Genomic DNA, 22,470 nt, shown 5'->3' with positions numbered 1-22,470 from the left:
TAGAAAATCTTTGCCTGTACCCGTCTTCCATTTCATTCTTTTCAGAGTAACAGCCGTGTTAGTCTGTATTCGCAAAAAGAAAAGGAGTACTTGTGGCACCTTAGAGACTAACCAATTTATTTGAGCATGAGCTTTCGTGAGCTACAGCTCACTTCATCGGATGCATACTGTGGAAATTGCAGAAGACATTATTATATACACAGACACCATGAAACAATACCTGATCACTTTAGATAAGCTATTACCAGCAGGAGAGTGGGGTGGGAGGAGGTATTGTTTCATGGTGTCTGTGTATATAATAATGTCTTCTGCAATTTCCACAGTATGCATCCGATGAAGTGAGCTGTAGCTCACGAAAGCTCATGCTCAAATAAATTGGTTAGTCTCTAAGGTGCCACAAGTACTCCTTTTCATTTCATTCTTGTATTTCATTTAAAGCTTGTCAGGGTGTTTATAATATGAGGGTGACATACTAAGACTAAATTGTGTGAAACTGTTGTTTTAGGGTGGTGTCAAAGAGGAGTGATTTGAGCTAATTTTATTGAGAGTGATAGGGAGTTAAAGGTAAACAGTCTTTGGCTACCCAAAAGACATTATTTCATGAATATCTGTTCATTTTCCTTTTCTCTGCCCTTGTCAGCATTACTTCTCTCTCTCAAATTGCCAAAATATAACAGTTCTGCGCCAAAACACAAAAGAGGATTCAGCTCAAAAGACTTTGAATCCTAAAAGCATGTGTTCTTTAAGATGTGGATCCCTATTGAACACTATTATGTTGGCACATTGCCAAGAATGACATCTTAAGAGCTGTGACCAGCAGCGATGCTCTTCCCCAACCAGCATACCAGCCATGTTCACTCATGAGTCGGACATTTAGTTTCACAAACTTTGTTAAGCTGCTTTCTTGTCCCCCCGCAGGTATTGTCTATTGCAGTCTTTCTCCTCTTTCAACGGTAGTTCCCTACCAACTCCAGCCTCTCCTCTCCACTGGCAATATATAGCTTCCATCCAAAAGAGATTTGTTTTTCTCATTCCGAGATAGGTTTCCCTTGACTATTTCTTGCCCTCCATGATCCCAGCCACAGGCTTATCTTTACCGTTAGCTGTCTTTCCTCATTGGAACCCAGATATTGGAACCCAAATATTACTCTTGGAGGAATTCTGTGCCACTGTGCATGCACAGAATTCATGTCCCCTGCAGATATTTCCCCCACCCCCGCAGAAAATACGTTCTGCCAGGAAGGTGCTGCAATTACACCTTTAGCCCACCAGGGACTGCTACGACACCAGAAGAGAGGGCAGCCAGCTCTGCCAGCCGTGGAGAGGAAGCGGGAGAGTCTGCCTTACAGTGCCGTGCCCCTGGGGCCAAGTGAGGAGGCACAGGATATGGGGGAATGGATAGAGCAGGGCATGTGGAGCTGCTGGGGAGGATCACATAGATTAGTGGAGGGGCTAGTGGTGGGGACAGACTGGGGCAGGGGCACAGGAGCTAGTGGGGTGACAGCGCTGAGCTAGGGGCTAAATGGGAATGGGGATGCAGGGCCACATGGGGGTGCAGGGACCAGGGGGTGCAGGAACATATGGGGACGGGGAGGAGGGCTGGCTGAGTGGGGGTGCAGGATACATGGGGATGGGGGAGGACAGGTAGCTGAGTGGGGGTGCTGGGATGATTGGGGCTGGAGGGAGGGGATGCAGGGATACATGGGGGGGGTGCAGGGACAGATGTGCTTGACTAAATGCGAGAGGCTAAGGGTCAGCTAGGGTCTGCATGGGGGAGGCTCCCCAACTCCCTAACAATCTCTCCCCCACAAAGAAACCTCTGTTCCATACTTTTCCCATGTGCACTCAACAACCTTCCAAGATCACACCCAGGCTTCTTCTTAGCAATTACTTCCCTCAGCTCCTCTGTTATCCCTGACCCCCCCAAGCCTTTGCACTGCTTTTGAGGGGCGCAGAAAATACCTTTCTGTATTGTAGTTTAAATTAATTTTTATTCACAGTTCGGTATTACTATGCTTAGTAAGGAATCCATTTGTCAAAAAATATTTCCTGAATCTTTTTTGTTGTCTGTATTGTTGCAGGAATACTTGCCCACAGATATTCTAAAATAAATTACCAAAATAATTGAAACCGGCCTGATTATATTGTTATTTTAATAAATAAAATATGCAGAATTTTGAAATATTGTGCACAGAATTTTGAATTTTTTGGCATGGAATTCCCCCAGGAGTAATCTGCTGCAGGCTGAAGGGCAATTAAAATTTTGCCTACATAGCCATAAATACTTGGTATGGTGTGGCCTGTAGCCCTGTTGAAAATATATTAGAATTCAAATAAATATTCTCCTTTTTCCTCCTAGATATTGTTTTAATTCAATGTACAGTCTCAAACACAAACATTTAATCTATTTTTCTAAGAAGACTCCAACTGTTCCTCGGTTGTAATCCCTGATTAACTCTTAGACTAAAGAGCATGCATTGAATTCTACCATAATAAATGGATAAACTGGTCCTATATTTCAGAGTACTACGGAAGGAGAATGTGGTTTATGGTTTGGTTTTTTTCACATGTCCATGAAAGAATAATCATTATGATTGATTACTAAAAATTGTAATGAAACTGTTGTCATTTATGGAAGGCATGAATTGTAAATAGCTAACCAACTGTCATGTGGTTAATTGGTTAAAACTTGAGGGAAAATCAGTACAACTTTTTGCTTTAATCTGAATGACTAATAGACGTTGTGCATTTTAGGTGCCGTTTGGTAATCCTGAAGAGGTAGCACATAGATTATTATTATTATTATTACTATTATTACAGTAAAGAATTTTTGTAGAATAGTAATTTAGCTGAGAGGAATAGGGGCTAAACTGCTGCATTAAACCTCAGCCCCATGTTAGGGAGATGCACTTACCATGCCAGCAAGAGCACCTGCAAGGCCCTGCGCCTCACACAAGGTTGATGCTTTCAGGAGTGGCAAGAAAGCATGGCTGCTGTGTTACCCTTGAAGAGTGTGTAACGTCTTCTCCCTCTGCCCTAGCTAATACCACTGGCTGGTGTGGAATAGGTTGGCCATGGCCTGATTCTTCATATAGAAGTTGTCATCGATAGAGTAAACAGTCTTTGCCCTCTCTGAGAGGTTGGACGCAACTGAGCCTTCAGATTCGGATCCTGCAATTGGATCTTCTTATTTTTATTTTTTTGCATCAGCACAGAGCCATATTCAACCCCTTGCGGGATTGGGGCCCTAGGTTGGTTTTCCCTAGTAACCAAGTATTATGGTAAAATTGTGTTTGAGACTAATAAAATCAGTAAACTTTGGCAATAATATGCATTTGGGAAGACAAACTACAATTTGTATAGAGAGTATAACTGAATGAACTATTCTTTAAACCTAGAATCAGGCAACTTTAAATGTACTACAGACTTTCACCAGAAATAGTTGGGTATGATGGGGTTTTATATCCTTTCCTGAAATGTAGGAGAACCTCAGAGTTATGAACTCCTCTGGAATGGAGGTTGTTTGTAACTCTGAACAAAATGTTATGGTGGTTCTTTCAAAAATTTGCAACTGAACAGTGACTTAATAGAGCTTTGAACTTTACTATGTAGAAGAAAAATGTTGTTTTACCTTTATTTTTTAGTAGTTTAGGTTTAACACAGCACTGTACTGTATTTTCTTTTCTTTTCTTTTTTTTTAATCTTATCTCTGCTGCTGCCTGATTGCATATTTCTGGTTCCAAATGAGGTGTGTGGTTACTGGTCAGTTTGTAACTCTGGTGTTCATAACTCTGAGGTTCTACTGTAGGGTATTGGCTTAGGGTTGCATCTGAACAACTCCATGTGTAGACAAGCTCTTACTTGTGAGGAACAGAGGTAAATCCCTTCAGCAGAGGCAGCTGTGAGGGAATTGGCTAGGATTAGTTAAAGTGACCCAGATGTTATACGGTAGAGAAGAATGTTCCTTCCCCCCTCTAATTGGTAGATCACCACACTTGCATCTACTACAAAGAGTTTAGCATTCTTCAGAACCGTGGAGAGATATGGTTAATTACTAACAAAAGAGAGGGAATCTGAGTAAATAATTTTTGTTATATTACAAAGCTGTTTGTTTTATGGCTGATAGTAAAAGGCCAAAAGCACATTTAAAATGAGGATTTTTTTGTGCAGGGTTTTTGGCTGTTGTAGATTTGATCATGATATTACTTCTACGGCTGCCAACCAACTGCTTGCAATTCACATTATGAGTATTTAAATACTTGTGTTATGCAGTGCCACTGCTCTGTCACAGTCAGTGCTGAGTATTATTAGCCTATCACATTCCAACATTTAGCAGCACAAAAAGTAAGAAAAAAGAATATAAAGCACTTCTGGTTGCACAGCTTGTTGGCTGAGCAGTGGCCATTGGTCTGCCTGTAATAACTTTCAAGAGTGGTCCCAATGTGATGCTTCCAAGCGGTACCTAGTCTTGTGAGGTACCACCCATCCTTAGCATCAGGAAATCTTGGCTGTGCCTGCCCTGGGTCAGCTCCCCATCTTCACTGGCCACGGGCAACATACAAGCGCTCTCCTCTAGAGCTTGCAAGCCCCACTGTCCCTCTGCAGGTCAGCCGTTGGTATACTCCAACCCTCAAGCCCTCTGAGAGGCTGTCTGGAGTGCAACTGCTTCCAAAGGAACAGTCCACCCCAGCTTACCAGTTCCACCTCAGATCCACTTAAGACACAGCACTTACACTTGATTTCACTGTAAACTTACCTAAGTTCATTGAACAAAGTATAGAGATTCAAGCGATAGCAAGCAGAAGTATTGGAAACAAACAAACCTAACAGGTGGTCTAGAGCCTAGAATTAATTAACAAGATATTCTCATGTGTAACCAAGTATTGCTGATCCAAAATCCTTGCAGTGCTTTATAGCAGGTAGGCTGTGACCCTTCTTCCATGAGGCAGGCGTGCTGTCAGTTGCCTCCTAGGTGAAGGTGTTTCTTTGAACTTCAAGATGTACCACACCAATCCTTTGGGTTCATTAACAGGGCACCTTCCTACTGTTTGTTTGGTCCTGTAGATCAGTCGTTCTTAACGAGGTGTACTGGCAGAGGTCTTCCAGGGGATACATCATCTTATCTACATATTTGCCTAATTTTATAAGTTATATAAAAAGCACTAGTGAAGTCAGTGGAAACTAAAATTTCATACAATTACTTGTTTATATTGCTCTATATACTATACACTGAAAAGTAAGTACAATATTTATATTCCAATTTTATTTTATAATTATATGGTAAAAATGAGAAAGTAAGCAATTTTTCAGTGAGTGTGTGCTGTGACACTTCTGTATTTTTCTGTCTGATTTTGTAAGCAAGTAATTTTTAAGTGAGGTGAAACTTGGAGTATACAAGACACATCAGACTCCTGAAAGGGATACAGTAGCCTGGAAAGGTTGAGACCCTCTGTTGTAGATTTCCTCTCCTGTAAATTTTGTAATCTCTGAATTTGCACCTGGATCAGTTTGCAAATTAGCATACACTGTGAGACATACAATACACAAATGGCCAGAAAGGGAGATGTTGTAGTCATGTCGGCCCCAGGATATTGGAGAAACAAGGTGGTTGTGGTAATATCTTTTATTGGACTAACTATAAGTGTCAGTTACTTCCTGCCTGACAGGAACATTTCCAAGGTATGTTACCTCTCGGTGACCCGCCTTAACTCTAAGATCTTAAGAGCATAATTTTCAGTATAGATACCCAACTCTTTAAGGATTATCTATATGTACATCTCACAATGATTGTGTCAACCAGTGAGCAACTGATTCTTGGTAGAGACCTCACAGGCCACCTTTGATGAACTATTATTCAGATATCCAACCCAGGGGATCCCTCTAAAATCCTGTGTAATCCCTGTTTCCTCTGCCAGTTGGCACCAAGAGGTACCTGGGTCATGCCTCAGTATGACACAGATAGGCTAAGAATAGAGAAGGGAATATAGGCTTCAGTGATCTTATTTGAAATCTCCTCTGTCTAGTCAGCTCCACAGTATGAAGTTTGGGGAAGGGGGGTTGGCTAGCCTTTCCTGCAGTTAGTCAATAGTGCATAGGATGGCTCACCAGCAGGCTTTTGGGGCTTGATGGTTCAGTAGTCTACAGGTGTTTTCTCTTTTGCCCCATGCTAATAGAAGTGTGTGTACACACACTGTCTCTTCATGGTCTCCGTTGTGTGCTCAGATATATAAAACAAATGCATGTCCTGGTGAAAGTAGTAATTGTGCGCTTTTGCATAAATTCAGTCGTTAATGTTTTCAAACTGTATGGGAAAGACATATCTGAAGGACAGACCAAGCCCTAAAACTTTAATAAGATGAACGAAGAAAATGAAATACTCCTAAGGAGGGAAGTAAAAAAAATGTTGTGAACAGGCAAGCAGCAAAGAGCTGGACAGGTAGTTACAAAGAATTTGCATGTTCCAACTAGCATTTCTCTAGGCGATCAGATATGTTTATCTGAAATAGATCTTCAAGAATTCTTGTGTGAGAATGCATAGCTGTGTGGTGGAACCTGTGTGTTCTGAGGATAGGAGGGTATTTTCTCATAATGTGTAGCTTAAAGATTTTATTAAAGCTAATGTAAAAAAAATTATATCATACATAGGTTGAGAAAAGAGTGTCTGTACATCTGGCGATAGTGCTTAGATTAAAAACAAACTTTGTATTTGTGGATAAAGTATATGATACATAGAGCACATAATCTGCAAAAACCAAATTTAGGGGAATAGATTTTGTTATACCAATAAAATAAAAACCAGCAGGATCTTATTAAAGGGGAAAAGGCAAAATGCCACATTTATTGTGAATACAGAAAGAATCATAGTAAGCAGTTAGTTATAGCTATAACATTCCATTCAATTTCATATTTATTCACACATTCATTCATACACACACACACACACACACAGGTTCTGCAAGGTTGTTATCATAGTTACCAGCCTTAGAGTTGCTCATGCCAAGCCACTGGCCAGGTGGCCTGGACATGAGGAGGGAGCAGGGCCTTGTCAGATGCTCATCTGATGCTCCTGGAAGTTGGTTTGCAGAATCAGACCCCAAAGTTCTCACTTTCTAGAGTCCATTTTTATAGGAATTTCTTCCTATGCCAGTCTATGGGAATTGCTTCATCATGCTGTTGCTGAATAGATCAGCAGATGTCACATTCCTGACGGCTCCTTGCTACTGGATGTTATCTTGTTCTTTGGTTCTCCCATTCTTGAGGCTGTTGGGTGGATTCCAGTCTGCCCTCCGGGGGTCCTCTGGTTATTTCCACTTGACGCCTTCTTCAGCCGATGGACACTGGATTCTTAGGCTGGCACCTCCCTGATCATTCGGTTATTATCCACACCAAGCATCCATCCACATACATCCTCTATCTCTATTTTAATCACAATTGTTAACAAAGCGAGATGAATACAAAAAAAGGGCGGGGAGTCTCTGGGTGCTGTTTCTGTTGTTACAGAGTATTGCTTTGAGTCTCTCTCTGTGTGAGTAGTTGTTGTTACAAAGAATTGCTTTGAGAACAGACTCTGTCTTAGAATGTACTAACACAATTAGCAGCTTGCAAGTTTCACACATAGAGGGAGAGAAACAGTACCAAAAACCAAGAGACCTCTTAAAGAGTAATACCCTGGAATTTAAACTATGGGGAATCAAACTCAATTTGTGATTTTAATACAGAACTTCTTTAATATGATCCAACAATTTAACAATATAGTTTAGATATTAGAATCCGAATACTCAGGTACATCACTCATGATTGGAAGAGGCCCTGGAGGTTTTTCGCCTTCCTCTGTAGCATGGGGCATGGGTCACTTGCTGGAGGATTCTCTGCTCATTGAAGTCTTTAAACCACGATTTGAGGACTTCAATAGCTCAGACATAGGTGAGAGGTTTTTCGCAGGAGTGGGTGGGTGAGATTCTGTGGCCTGCGTTGTGCAGGAGGTCAGACTAGATGATCATAATGGTCCCTTCTGACCTTAATATCTATGAATCTATGAAAAGTTGTACAGAGATTTGTTGTGGAAAGCAAAATATAACAATGAGTGGAGATGGTCCCTCAGTAATTGAGAATTAGGTAGGTTTTCCATTTAGAAAATGCAATCCATGAGGAAAGTATTTCAGTTACTTTCCTGACTGTGCTTCTCATTGGTACTCCAGCTCATCCCTCCTGGTATTGCTGTTTTCGGGGATGTGTTCTATAATACTTTCAGAGCTTTCCCAAGTTAAGTCAAGGAGATCTTGGCCAAATCATAATACTGTTACTCACACTGGGCTGAACTGGTATCTTGCAGTCCAGCCTGAGGAAGGGGCAGTACATACCACCACCGCCCAAGCAGCAGGGTGGGCACTGAGAGTCACAATTTGGTTCCTGCTTCCCCCTTGCTCCATGAGAAGTAAGGTATGCCCGTCCCTTTCCTGTCACAGCTTACTCGCTTTGTGCTGGCTTGCTCCTGGCTGACGCATTGGAAGAACTGGGCCAAGGCTCTTGCCATTCTCTGCCCACATGCAGTAGCATCCCACTAGAAGGTGCCTGCCTTTTCTCCCTCCCTGTTTTGCAGCTGGCAATGTGAGTAGCTCATGCCCCCACTCCTGAGCAGGTGTACAGCCAGGCTCGTAGTTAAGACTAATGAGCAGCACAAGACGTGCCAATGAATTCACGGAATTGAAAAGTACAGCTAACTATGAGTAAGGGTGTCGGTATCTGACCTTGTCAGAGCTGGAATAGCGAAGAAAGACAAATCTTTGTTGATGTTAACCTTGCCTAAGAAAACAAGTTTAAAAGGACGTGAATTGTATTAAACAATGCCCAGTGTGCTAGTAGGCACTGAAGACTCTGCAATGACAGCACAGCTGCCATGAATCAATATAATACAGTTCAGCTGGAGCATCCTGTTGTGATTATGCATTAGTATAAATATTAAAATATTTGTCTCTCATTCTGAAGTTGGGGACATACTGAATTGTACAGTGGTACAGAACCATCAGATGATCACTGTCTACTTGAAATGTATTTGTATTATTCGTATTGCGGTAGTGACTAGGACCCCATTGTGCTAGGCACTGTATAAACATGGAACAGAAAATCAGTCCCTGCCCCAAGAAGCTTACATTCTGCTCAATTAAAAAAATGGAGAATCATGTACTGCACCTGCCTCAGTTTCTCTGCCAGTTTTTAATTTTTTAAAAAAATTTTAATCACATTTTCCTGTTTGGATTTTTAAAAAACTTCTTTTCCCTCTTGATCTGTGAAGTGTCTATACAAATTGAGGGGACAATCCTATGAAGACTTACAAGAATCTCTGCTCACCTTAGAGCTACGAGGTTCACTTGATGTAGGTCCTGATCCTCCAGAGTCTTAACTGGCTAGTCAAGAGAGATAATCTGAGATTGTCTCTCTTGTGGATTTGACAGCACTTTGTGTATGGACAAAATAAACTAAAAATTAGCGGATTTTTTTTCTCTCATCTTTCAGTTACAGAACTCGTAGGAGTTTGTTGTAACTTCAATACTTTTTTTAAAAAATCAGTCTACGTAACTTTAAGATGACTTTTATATTTTGCCTTTCATGGGATCTGATCCAAAGCCTATTGAAGTCAATGGGAGACTTCAGACCCAAAATGCAGGAGTGAATGTGGAACAAATAACTGGATTTACATTCACTTTTTTCTCCTGCTGAGCTTGTTGGCTTCTGGCTTTTTGGCACTACAGGGTAAGGATGTGCCATGTTCAGAGGTAAATGCCTGCGGTATTCTCGCTCTTCCCAAACTTACCAACTTCAAGCATTCAAAAATCACAAGAATAACAAGGAGTCCTTGTGGCACCTTAGAGACTAACAAATGTATTTGGGCATAAGCTTTCATCTCTAAGGTGTCACAAGGACTCCTGGCTATTTTTGCTGATACAGACTAACACGGCTACCCCTCTGAAAAAAAAAATCACTCTTAAAAATCAGTATTTTTAAAAAATAAATGTAGGGTTTTTTTTATTTCCTTTTAGTGTCTGAGCCTCTAAAGGTGCATTTAGGTCACATTTTTAAGCTTTTTCTCTGCCATTATGAAGGCCACAAACTTTTTTAAGAAAAAGCTGATTCTTATCTAATTACAGGACTCCAGCAGCAGCTAGGGCTTTAAGAAATACACCAAATAGTGAGATTAGCGACATTGCTTCCACCCCACCCACTCCTTTTTCAGGACCCCTCTGTATTGGATTTTTTCCAGACCCTAGTTTATACCTTCTCCCTGAATGACCAGTGCCAGGGGGGCCTTGCTGCTGACAGAGAGAGGCTAAGTGGGTCTCTCATCAGAATGTATTAGAATAACTTCTAGCTTAGGGAAAGAAGTCCCTGCAGAAAAATGAAAGCTGCTCTTTCACTTGGGAAGCTAATCACACTCCCTCTGCATCTGCAGCGCTTAATTCCTTAACAGTCTTGGCAGCCATGAGACCAGACTCAGAAATAATCAAATGCAGGTTTTCTACTCGGTAGCTCAGAGCACTAACCGGAATGCAGGAAGAACCAGCCCCAGGCTTTGTCTTTTTGAAACAAGAGCTCTGATGGTATCTGCCAGCACACCTCCAGCCCGAGCAATACAGCAACATTCCAGAAGCTGAAGGGTGGGGTGATATTTAACAAGTGGGCAACTACAAAAAACATATCACTTGCCCTGGAACAAAAGAAGTATTAAAACATCCTCTGAATTCAGATAGGTTGTTGGGGGGGAAATCTCATGGTTGTTTTTCATTCTTCCAAAAATCTGTTTCTGAAACACCTGCTAATATTCTGTGAACGACAGACCTTCAATGTGGTCATTTACATACTGATAGGAATCTTTAGGGAAAGTTCAATAAAATGGCCCTGTTTGATAAAAAAGCAGATTAGTTCTATCTCACTGTGCAAGTAGCACAGATCAATCAGAAATGTAAATTTATGTTGTTTGGATTAGCTAATTATAAATAAACGAATAGAATTACTATTGTCCAATAGACATCACAGAGGTTGCTATTATAGACCAGCCCAAATCAATATTGAAGAGTTTATGGATAATTGAGTAGAGGGGGGAAGTGGTGGTCCTGTTTGCTTTTGGTTGAGAGGATCAGATTCTTATTATTGCATCACTGTAAATCTGAAAAAAGAAAAGGAGTACTTGTGGCACCTTAGAGACTAACCAGTTTATTTGAGCATGAGCTTTCGTGAGCTACAGCTCACTTCATCGGATGAATCGGATGCATCCGATGAAGTGAGCTGTAGCTCACAAAAGCTCATGCTCAAATAAATTGGTTAGTCTCTAAGGTGCCACAAGTCCTCCTTTTCTTTTTGCGAATACAGACTAACACGGCTGTTACTCTGAAACCTGTAAATCTGAAGTTTACACCACTGACTTCAATTTATGATTGGGAAACTGAGATCAGAATCTGGTCCAGATAGCTGAACATTGGTCTAAGACTTCTTTATTTGGACCCCAGCAGTCATCCAAGCCATGTCTTTTTTAAATTACAAAAATATATATTTCTAAGGTACAAAAGCTCTCCTTGCCTTATAGAATAAACTCAATAATGTCAGCACTGAAAGTTGACTTAAAAAGATTGTTTGTTTAACTTGGTAACCTAGCAAGCTTGTTTTGTTTTGTTTAACGTTTGAATTGCTAACTTCAGTTGTTTTCACAGGACGCACCTTTCCAACACATCCTTATTTCTCAGCACAACTGGGAGCTGGGCAGCTGTCACTCTACAATATTCTGAAGGCCTATTCTCTTCTGGACCCGGAAGTAGGGTATTGCCAGGGCCTGAGTTTTGTAGCAGGAGTTCTGCTGCTTCATATGACTGAAGAAGATGCTTTTAAGATGTTGAAGTTTCTTATGTTTGACATGGGCCTAAGGAAACAGTATCGTCCCGACATGACTATTTTACAGGTATTTGTTTTTATGCCTCTGTAAAAAGGATGCTGCTAATAATAGCAATATAATTTGTTAGTGATGTGATTGTCAGATTCTGCTTTTTGACTCCACTGCAGAAACACTAAAGAGAAGGGGCACTATAAAGAGGATTAGATCTTCAAGAGATTTATGTTTCAGTTTAAGAGAGGCCATTGGGAAATTATGAAAAACACACACAACTCTGTGTTTAAGACTAATTTACATTCAAGTAGCCCTTGTATGAAAGTGTGTCTTCAGATAGCCCTGCATAGTTGGCTATTGTAGGGAGAAAATACAGGGAACCCTGAAACAGGGAGCATCACTCTGCCAGCTTAGGGGTGAGAGGGATGGTTAATGTGGCCAATCGTGAAGTGCTACCCATTGAGTCACTGAAAAGGCTTCAGATTAGTTTCTTATAAGTGTGTTTGAACATGAATTGGTAGATATGTTTCACTCCTTCTTTCTCATGAGAAGGAGTAGCATGGGCTTTGTTCTTATAACTTCCAGTTAGTCTGTTATTCTTAGTCAGTTCTTCATTTCTTTTTCTTTTCTTTGCAGATCCAGATGTATCAACTTTCCAGACTTCTTCACGATTACCACAGAGATCTCTACAATCACTTGGAGGAGCATGAGATTGGCCCTAGTCTCTATGCTGCCCCCTGGTTTCTGACCATGTTTGCCTCTCAGTTTCCCCTGGGATTTGTTGCCAGAGTATTCGGTAACTCTTCATAAAAATACCTTTCTGGTCTTCTTGAAACTGTGTTTGCATTGCTACAGGATCCAGCCTGTTTCATACACCTAAGACAATATTTATCCTATTTTTGATGAATAGTCACTTCCACAGATGTATTGTGTAGTGACAAAAGTCAGCTTATAGGAAGTGAAGGTGTGGAGTTTATAGCAAAATGCTGTTCAGAGACGGTAGAAGGTTGGAACTGACAGTCTTGTCTCTTCACCTCTATTGTTAACTTTTTTCTCTTTGGATTTCCTCATCCTTCTAATTTCAGCTGAGTCCTGTAATCCTTCCCAATTACTGAGCCTTCCTATGTTCATTAAATTGGAAATCCCATTTCTGCAATGTCCTAGGCTTCCCCTTCACAAAGGAATGCTGGCATTGCTGCAGTGAGTCTATATCAGTATTGTTCTATGCTGTATAATACTGCTAACTTTAGCCTGTTTTGCTCCTGAAGTATTCAGTATGGATCTAATCTTTTCCTTTAACATCTGGTTGGACACTTTCTGAGATTTTACACTGTTCCACTTGCCTGACTCCAGACCCATCATTGCCCATTCTCTTGCAGGCATTACATCTGTTGTTGATGTAACTATTCCTTATACATTTTCAAGGTTCACCAGTATTCCATATGCACTAATCCTCTCATTTCTTATTTCTGGTGTCCCTTTGTTATAATAGTAGCTGTTAGATTTTTGTCCATCTTCAATTCCTACAATATAGCTTGCATAAATTAACTCATAGAGCCTGTTCCCTCTCATCCCCTCTTGCTGACATCACAGAGTACTGCATACAACTGGTGGGTAGGTCTCTCTGTCTTTCTTTTTACACCTTAGTGCAAGCCTACACTACCATGCTACATCGGTGCTGCAGCACGTCTGGTGAAGATGCACTATGCCGACGGGAGAGTGCTTTCCCATCAGCATAATTATTCCACCTCCACAAGAGGCAGAAGTTATGTCGACAGAAGAGCATCTCCCGACAACATAGCGTGGTGTGGACACTGCTTTAAGTCCATGTAACTTATGTCATTCAGGGGGGTGTTGTTTTCACACCCCTGAGTGACGTAAGTTACATCAAATTAAGCGATAGTGTAGATCAGCGCTCAGCTGTTGACTTTCTGTACATTGCTTCCACCCTGACTTCAACAGGTAGATCATTCTGAATTCTGGATCAATCTCTTTGATCCTTTGTATTAGAACTTGTGGTCCATCTCTTTCATCAGCGTTTTCTCCATCCAATATCTCAGAATGAATATGGGGCTAGATATTCTAGGGGCTATATGCCTAAAATTTTATAATTATGTGAATAAGATCAGTGTCGTCACACAGTGGTCTAGGAATACCATACAATACACACTCTAGAGGGGCACAAAACCAGGCAATTGGTGTCCCGTGACTAAATCAGTACACTCATAAATGGGTGACTCAACTAACTATACATACATATTGAAATAAAAAGTGTGTATTTCAGTTCAGTTCCAGTTTCCCTGAATCATTTCTCCCAAAGGGTGGCCTTCTCTCTCTCCTCTCTCACTCCCCTCCCCCACCCCTCCTCCCAGGAAAGAGGTTTTAACTCTCCACCACCCGTGGAAACTCCAGAAAGGAAGAACTGAGTTGGTGCATCCAACTGACCAGTCCCCTCCCCAGGGAGTGCCACCCACTTTTGGAGCTTTGTTGACGTGCTCTATGCTCTACACAGAGAGATGATTGTGGACACCTGCCTCACTAAGAATAAATACACTGGCCAAAAGTTAATAAGACACAACAAGAATGACTTATTTCAACCAGATTAGTTGCTTGCTTAGGGCAGTGGTTCTCAACCAAGGGTACGCATACCCCTGGCGTGCATGAACTCATCTAGATATTTGCCTCGTTTTACAGCAAGCTACATAAAAAGCACTAGCAAAGTAGTGCAAACTAAAATTTCATACAGTGACTTGTTTATACTGCTATATATACTGTACACTGAAATGGAAGTACAATATTTATATTCAAGGTGACTTATTTTGTAATTATATGGTAAAAATGAGAAAGTAAGCAATTTTTCAGTAAGAGTGTGCTATGACACTTCTGTATTTTTCTGTCTGATTTTGTAAGCAAGTAGTTTTTAAGTGAGGTGAAACTTGGGGTACGCAAGACAGATCAGACTCCTGAAAGGGGTACAGTAGTCTGGAAAAGTTGAGAGCCACTGGCTTAGGCAATAGGCAGGAGCTGATGCATGTAAGAGCCAAGGAGAGAGGCTAGTACAGTGGTGCCATATATCCTGGAAATACGTTAGCTTCACAGTACAGAGAAACACATTGAGAGAAACATATAATCAAGCATTGTTTTCAGAGCGTAGGAATTGTCATAAAACCAGTGGTCCACATACTTCAGTATGCTTGCATCCAAAATTGTCTGGACCTGCTGCTTCTGAAAGTGGTGCAAAAAACCTTTCAGTCACAGTTCTGGAACAACTTCTCCACAGAGAAAGTTTCTTCCTAAATAACATTTAGTTAGTTAGAGATTGGGTGATGCCCCGAAGAATAACCCTTGCTATTCTAACTCTGGCTATTAAGTAAAATTTTCAAAAGCACCTAAATCCCAACGTGATTTAGGCTGTTGTGTCACTTTTTTGAAAATTGTTACCCATTGTCTGCATCCATGTAAATGTCCAGTTCTTTAAAAAAAGTCCTATTAAGAACTTGGCCTCAATAATATCATGTGGCAATGAGTTCTACAGGCTAACTATGTGTTACGTGAAAAGGTATTTATTTCCCTTTATCAGTTTTAAATTTTCTGCTTTTCTATTTCATTGAATGTCCCTGTGATCTTTTCTTATGAGAATGAGCACATTTGCCAGTCTACCTTCTCTATGCCCTTCATCATTTCATATATCTTTAGCATGTCCTCTCATTTGTCTCCTCTCTAAGATAAACATTCCCAATCTTTTAAAGCTTTCTTTATATGGAAGTTGTTTCTGTGCCGCTAATCATTCTCATTTCCTATCTTGGAAAATAGATTTGAGTGATCAAGCACACAAGGTGCAATGATTTATTGATGCATTAAAATGACCACTCTCCTAACCTTTTTAATCAGTCTCTTTTTCAATACAAAGCAAATAATAAATATTTATTTCAAGGAGAATGGTCCTGTTCCTATTTAAGTCAATGCAAAATATGGCATTGGAAGATACTATGGTGATAAGGATGGAATAGATTACATAGATAAAATCTATATTTACTGCCTTTTTCGATACACAGCTAGTTATGGTGAGCACAGCACCCAATCAAGGAACAAGGTTGTGTTCTAAACAGGTTAGCCTCACAATAATCAATGTCTAACTGACAATAATTCTGTTCAGGAATGGAATGAAAATGAAAGTGTCATGCACTGAGTTTATAATCAACATTCCTCTTTTCAATCATCCGTGATTAATTGTATTATCAATTATCATGTGTCAGTATGATCGTTTGTGAACTGCTTGACTGCGGATACACAAAAGACACATGCTTTTAGTTTATGCCCAACCTAATACATTTGCGACTCCTCAATATATAGATTTGCATATCATGTGTTTTGCTTTTAATTTGCCACTGAAAGATTATAGAGCTTTAAAAAGCAAAGAATTTGTAATGGAATAAAAGGTTGAGATAAGTAAATGACTTCTGTGGAACGAGGGCCTTGTCACAGTAAAGGAGCATGCGAGACTAAAACCATCTCCTAAAAATCATTGTTGTTTCCCAGAAGCACAAGTCCAGCGTTGAAAGTCTCACAATATTTGGTGGCTTTCTTAAATCAGCAACTCTTGGAAGCATATGATTAGGTGAGAATCTTGAACTGACTCCTTTTTAAAATGAAAGTTTCTCACCCTCAGTTGTGCCAAAGTCTCAGAAACCTGAAGAAAGATAGAAACCTCAAACTTCTTTTTTAATTGTCATGATTTTAAGCCAATCTTATGATTTCTGAATGGTTGGAGTTGCCAATACTGCACATAGTGCTGGGAACTAGGTAATTCCTACACAACTGGTCACTCAGTTTTGCACAACATAACAGGTTTTGGTTTTAACACTCATTTATTAGATTCCTAGGGAGGAAGAAAAAAAAAGTTGAATTCTAGTGTCTCAAATGCAGACTAACCAGGCAAACTGATTTACCTGCCAACTTTTGACTGTACAGCCCATTCAATGGAACTGGAGTTCTTTGAGAGGTGTTGTCCATATGCATTTTCCATTATTGGTGCATTCGCTTGAATCTGGAATCTTTGGCCAGGAGTACCCAGACTGTGTACGTGCACCCTGAGTTCTCATGCTCTGAATCGAGAGCATATAAGAGCAGAGTGCACCAGTGCTCCTCAATTTCCTCTCAACTGCAGCATCTCATGGAGAAGGACTCCAGAGGTGAGGGGTGATGGGTAAGTTGTGGAATGTGCATGTAGACAACACATCTCAAAGAACTCCTGTTACTGTACAGGTAAGTAACTTCCCATTCTCCTTCGCTTGGTTGTCCGTATGCACATTCCACGATTGCTTATTCCCAGGCAGTAACCTCAGAGTCTCCGCTTTGACCACTTCATACTAAAAACTGTTAAAAATATCAAAACCATTAACTACTCAGTAGAAATTAGCTGGCAGTCACACAGACTGCAAGCTCCCTCTCAAAGCCAGAGGCACTGAGAAGCACTGATGCACTCTGCCCTTATATGCCCTTGATGCAGAGCATGAGGATTCTCAGGGTGCATGCACAGTGCCTGGTCCTGCTGGGTAAAGACCAGGATGCATGCCAGGATACTGCTGGCTAAAGACTCTGGACTGAAGTGCATGAGGCACATGTGCACCAATAGTAGATAGGACAATCTTTCGTTCCTTGACTCCTGCAACCCAATTGCTATGTAACAATGTAGTATTTAAAGGTACAGTGCATTTAGACTACCTTAGATCCCACTTTCTTCTGAAGGCTATATTCCAGTGTATTAAAGCTATAGGTTATAAAGAAGTTCTGGAGTTACAAGGCTGTGTTATGCTAGAAAGTAGAAAACTACCTTTTTCCTTTTTTCTCCATCTGTCCAAACTTTCAACACTTCAGAATAGAACGTCATGTGAGGGTACTGCAAAACAAAGGTTCTCTAAAACCTCCTATTTACTTAGTGGTGGAGGAGACTTGGATGAACAACATTTATTCTGTTCCAAGATTGTAGATAACTTGATTTTAAATCCTGATGTCTGCCGGTCATGCTGACGTTAATTTGGATGCCTACATTGCATTGTCGCTGGCTTGCAGCCCACTTACAGCAAGCCTTAGAGATGGATAAGCTCCTAAAATAAATGGGCCTTTGTTCACTGCTCACTATTTTATATATGAATGAGGTATTTCAGAAGTATATAATCAATCCGACTTATACCTTAACACTGTATAGGTCACTTTGAGTTAATCTGCATGTTTTCTAGGGGCAGGTGTTGGGTCATGTAGATGTATTATTTTCTGCATAATTAGGTTCTGCTTTGTACTTCATCTTTCTTGATTCTTGCTTGGTGTTCTCTGTATTAATATTAAATACTGTAGATTCCCTTACAGAGCAATGTCCTGTATCTTTCAAGTTTCTCTAGACACATGAAGACAGTTGCTCACTTTCCGTTACGTCTTTCAGAGCAGCCCTACCGCTTATAGAATGTACTGAATTGGAACTGGAGCTGTTTGCACTGTTTTTAGGATGAATGGGGTAGAAATATAAGATTTATTATCAGTTATTACATGTGCTTCATGCTCTGTCTGTCCCTCTGTGAGAGAGAGATGAACACAGGAAGGGAGTGAAATGAGTTATGACTTCAGGGTAAAGTTAAGGTACTGTAGTGGGAAACTTTCATTCTGATGCAAGCTTCAAAAGGGAGAATATTTGTACACAGAAATGTAGTCAGCCAGTGTTTTCCTATGTTCTTTGCTGCACTGGAGAGACTTGTGGTTTTGACATCAGCATTTTCCCTCATTGCTCAGTTTCTCTTTCTATTTGATCATGAAGTCCGAATGTGTTTGGCATCAGCCTATTACCATGTAAGTTATTGTGATGCTACCAGTTCAGCAGCATGACCTCACTTGCAGGTTCAAGTAGAAGGAAGAGAGATAGGAAGCCTTTGTATAAACACGGATATATTTGGTAATTAGCAAACCTGAACTGAAAACAAAAATCCACCTACCCCCCATATGGTTTCCCCCTGCCCTTAATAACTTTTCATAATATACTGAATACTTCCTCCTGTATCAAAGTCCCTCTTTGAAACCCAGAGCAGATTTTGAGGTCTAGTAGCAAGAGAGTCTATGGAGGAAAAGAGCTTTTTGTATCTCCCCTGGCCAGTTGGATTGTGAGTGGTATCGTTGGCTGCTGCAGGGTAGCTCTCATATATTTCCTGTCTCCATAAAGACCTGTGCTAGATTGTAGGCTGTTTGTAAAGGAAAAAGGAAGAGATGGAAAGGAAGTTATGCTGAAAGATAGCTAGATACTGTGGCTGCACTGTGCTGAATGTGTACCAGGATGCTGTCTTTATGGGGCCACCTGCAGCATTAATACACAGCTTACATTAGTAAGATTTCAAGATACACTACAAATGTGATTAGTTGTGTGGGTTGTTAGAATATTAATATGTTTATCAGATACTTATATTAAAAACAAATAAACCCAGATGCTGTTAGAAAACTGAATTCTTTAACTCAAGTCCCATACGCATTGTGTTATGTTTTCCTAATGCAGTTTAGCACTTCCCTTCAGTAGGTAAGAAATAGGGCTGAAGAAAGATTACACTCCGTTCTTATAATTAAAGTGTAGGTACTTACTGTTTTTATTAAAGTTCTTTAATTTATGATTCCATTCAAGCTCAGAACTGACAGCTGAAAATTAATAAATTCTGCTGCTTCCATTTACTTCTTCATAGAGTTCTCATGACCCCCCTCAAAAAACATAACACATACAAGAAGAGATAACACTGTCCAATTTCACTGCATAGCCTAGCTCAGGGATCGGCAACCTTTCAGAAGTGGTGTGCTGAATCTTCATTTATTCACTCTAATTTAAGGTTTCACGTGCCAGTAATACATTTTAACGTTTTTAGAAGGTCTCTTTCTATAAGTCGTTAATATATAACTAAACTATTGTTGTATGTAAAGTAAATAAGGTTTTTAAAATATTTAAGAAGCTTCATTTAAAATTAAATTAAAACACAGAGCCCCCCAGACCGGTGGCCAGGACCCAGGCAGTGTGCGTGCCACTGAAAATCAGCTCACATGCCGCCTTTGGCATGTGTGCCATAGGTTGCCTACCCCTGGCCTAGCTTATACATAACTTAAATATGTACTGGATGTCTCGGGTGATAACTCACCAACCAGGGCAATTGATCTAGCTAGTGAAACACACGATTGACACTTAAATAATTGAATAATAATGGGTCCTGATGTATTGTGACAGGTTCCCCCCGGGATGCCACCTGGAACTGGGGTACCACTGAGCCCGTCTGACACATCAGCCTGGGCTCCCTTTACACTGTATTGTTGTGACAGGCCCTCAAGCCCCCTCCAGCACATGTATAGGTAGGGACACACCCAGCTGCAGCTACACACAGATGCTGAGATCAGCTCTTTATGGGAAGGCTCAGCTAAGGCACCTCCCAGTTCCTAAGGCATGCACTCAACTCTGGAGTGTAAATCCAAAATTATACCGTCTTGCACTGCACAGGGAACTGTACAGCGTAAGCTCATGAAATTCACCCCCTCCCTCAGTGTGGAGAGGAATATATACAGCTTTCTGCCCCAAGTAATAACTCCCGCACACACTGGTTTTAGACAAAACAAAAACAAGTTTAACTACAAAAGATAGATTCTAAGTGATTATAAGGATAGCAAACAGATCAAAGCAGATTACCTAGCAAATAAAACAGCAAACTAAGCTTAATATTCTAAAGAAATTGGATATGAGTAGCAAATTCTCACCCTAAATGATGATTGAAGCTGGCTGGAGGCTCTTAAGGGCATGCTTCACTTGCTTGCAGCTTAAAACCCAGGTATCCCTTCCACAGGCTAGAATTTCCTCTCGCCTGTGTTCAGCCCTTCTCCCCCGGTTCAGTTCTTGTTTCTCAGGTGTTTCCAAGCATCTCCTTTGGGCGGGGAGTCAGTGAAGAACCACATGATGTCACTCCCCTGCCTTAAATAGCTTTTGCATGTGGAAGGAACCCTTTAATTCCAACTTTAGTTCCCACGGCTTTCAGTGAAAAAACACTGGTATTCCAAGATGGAGTCCAGTACCAGATGACTTGGTCACATGTCCCTGTAGGGTCATAGCAGCAATGAGTCAGAGGCTGTTTATAGTGTCCTCAGGAAGGCTCCCTTCTGGGATATTAGCATCTTCTAAGACCTATCCTCTTCCTAACGGCCCTGCCCAGCCAGCCATCTAGACTGATTGCCTTCTGCCTAGTGGGCGTTCCCCAGGTGTAAACACATTTGTAATAGGTGCATAGACAATATTCCTAACTTCAGATACCAAAATGATACACGCATACAAATAGGATAATCAGATTCAGTGAATCATAACCTTTTCAGTGATGTCTTACATGACCTCTCGCATAAAATACATCATAGTTATGCCATAATCATATCATAATAATATTGCTATGAAGAATATGGGGCATAATGCCACATGTATATCTAATGCTTTAGAAAAAATCATAGCCCACTACACAACGCATGCATGTGTGCACGTGCGCACATTCACTCTCTCTTACAAGTGGCTTTTTGTACACTATTTTTGCAGAACAGGAGAAGGAACTCCTTTACATAGCATTGGTCAGTTCATGCCCTTGAAGCATATGACTTAGCTAGCGTAGCTGAAAATACAGTTCCTACATAAAATATATGAATATCTGATCCTTTCAAAAATCTCACACACCGTGTGTCTTATTGACTTCCTCTGATGCAGATTCCATGTATTAAAGAAATGTTTCTTTTTCAGTGTAAAACTTTTACAAAAGTTCTGTTTCCCCTTTCAATGTAAGGTACTGTTAAAAAAAATCGTTTAACTATAAAACACAATTACAAAAATGCCTGATTGGTGAATATTTCTAGCCTCTTGATCTCTACAGTGTATGAAGTTGTTATCCTTTGGAAATTTTACTGTTATCTTATCAAAAGATGTGCTTGTTTTATGTACTTTTGGTTTTTCTTTGTTTTCACAGATATGCTCTTTCTTCAGGGATCAGAGGTTATATTTAAAGTGGCTTTAAGCCTGTTGGGAAGTCACAAACCCTTGATTCTGCAACATGAGAACTTAGAAACCATAGTGGATTTTATTAAAAGCATTCTCCCAAACCTGGGCTTGGTACAGATGGAAAAGACCATTAATCAAGTATGAGACAATCTGAACATTTACCTATTATCAAGAGAAATGATGTTCTTATTAACAGAAGTTAGGAGTAGTAGTATTCTTTTGTAAAATCACAATGGAAAAAAGTGCTTGTGCTATTCCTAGTTGAGAACAGGTTACTAACTGTAGTTTGGAATACGTTAAAGAAGCTTTTGAACCGTGTTACTTATACAGTACCCGGGCATCCTTATATATTAGTTAGTCATCATTAATTACATTGTTAATTACATTTACAGTTCTGATTTTCACTAAGTGTATTTAATTGATTTTCATTTTGTTGGCAATAATACTGTATCCCATGTACAGTGCATTCTACAGTATAGGGAATAAGGCAGACTGAATGTATACTAGGCTTATCCATTTCCAGAGAGTCTGATTCTCCACATCTAATTTCAGAAGAAAAAAA

General features: G+C 40.4%; 1 protein-coding gene across 3 annotated transcripts in view; it reads left to right on the top strand.

The window, feature by feature from the left end:
• The window catches only part of TBC1D1 (TBC1 domain family member 1), a 207,408-nt gene that overhangs the window by 165,923 nt on the left and 19,015 nt on the right, over positions 1–22,470 (top strand). For all 3 annotated transcript variants that reach the window (XM_037897936.2, XM_027822175.3, XM_027822174.3), the window contains 3 exons: positions 11,703–11,947; positions 12,509–12,668; positions 21,877–22,046. In XM_037897936.2, coding sequence (XP_037753864.1) covers positions 11,703–11,947; positions 12,509–12,668; positions 21,877–22,046 — 575 coding nt within the window. The remainder of the gene's footprint in view (positions 1–11,702; positions 11,948–12,508; positions 12,669–21,876; positions 22,047–22,470) is intronic.

This window comes from Chelonia mydas, chromosome 4 (genome assembly GCF_015237465.2).
Source record: "Chelonia mydas isolate rCheMyd1 chromosome 4, rCheMyd1.pri.v2, whole genome shotgun sequence".
Lineage (NCBI taxonomy): Eukaryota > Metazoa > Chordata > Testudines > Cheloniidae > Chelonia > Chelonia mydas.
The sequence above is the reverse complement of the archived record's forward strand: the minus strand, read 5'-3'. Positions and strand labels throughout refer to the sequence as shown.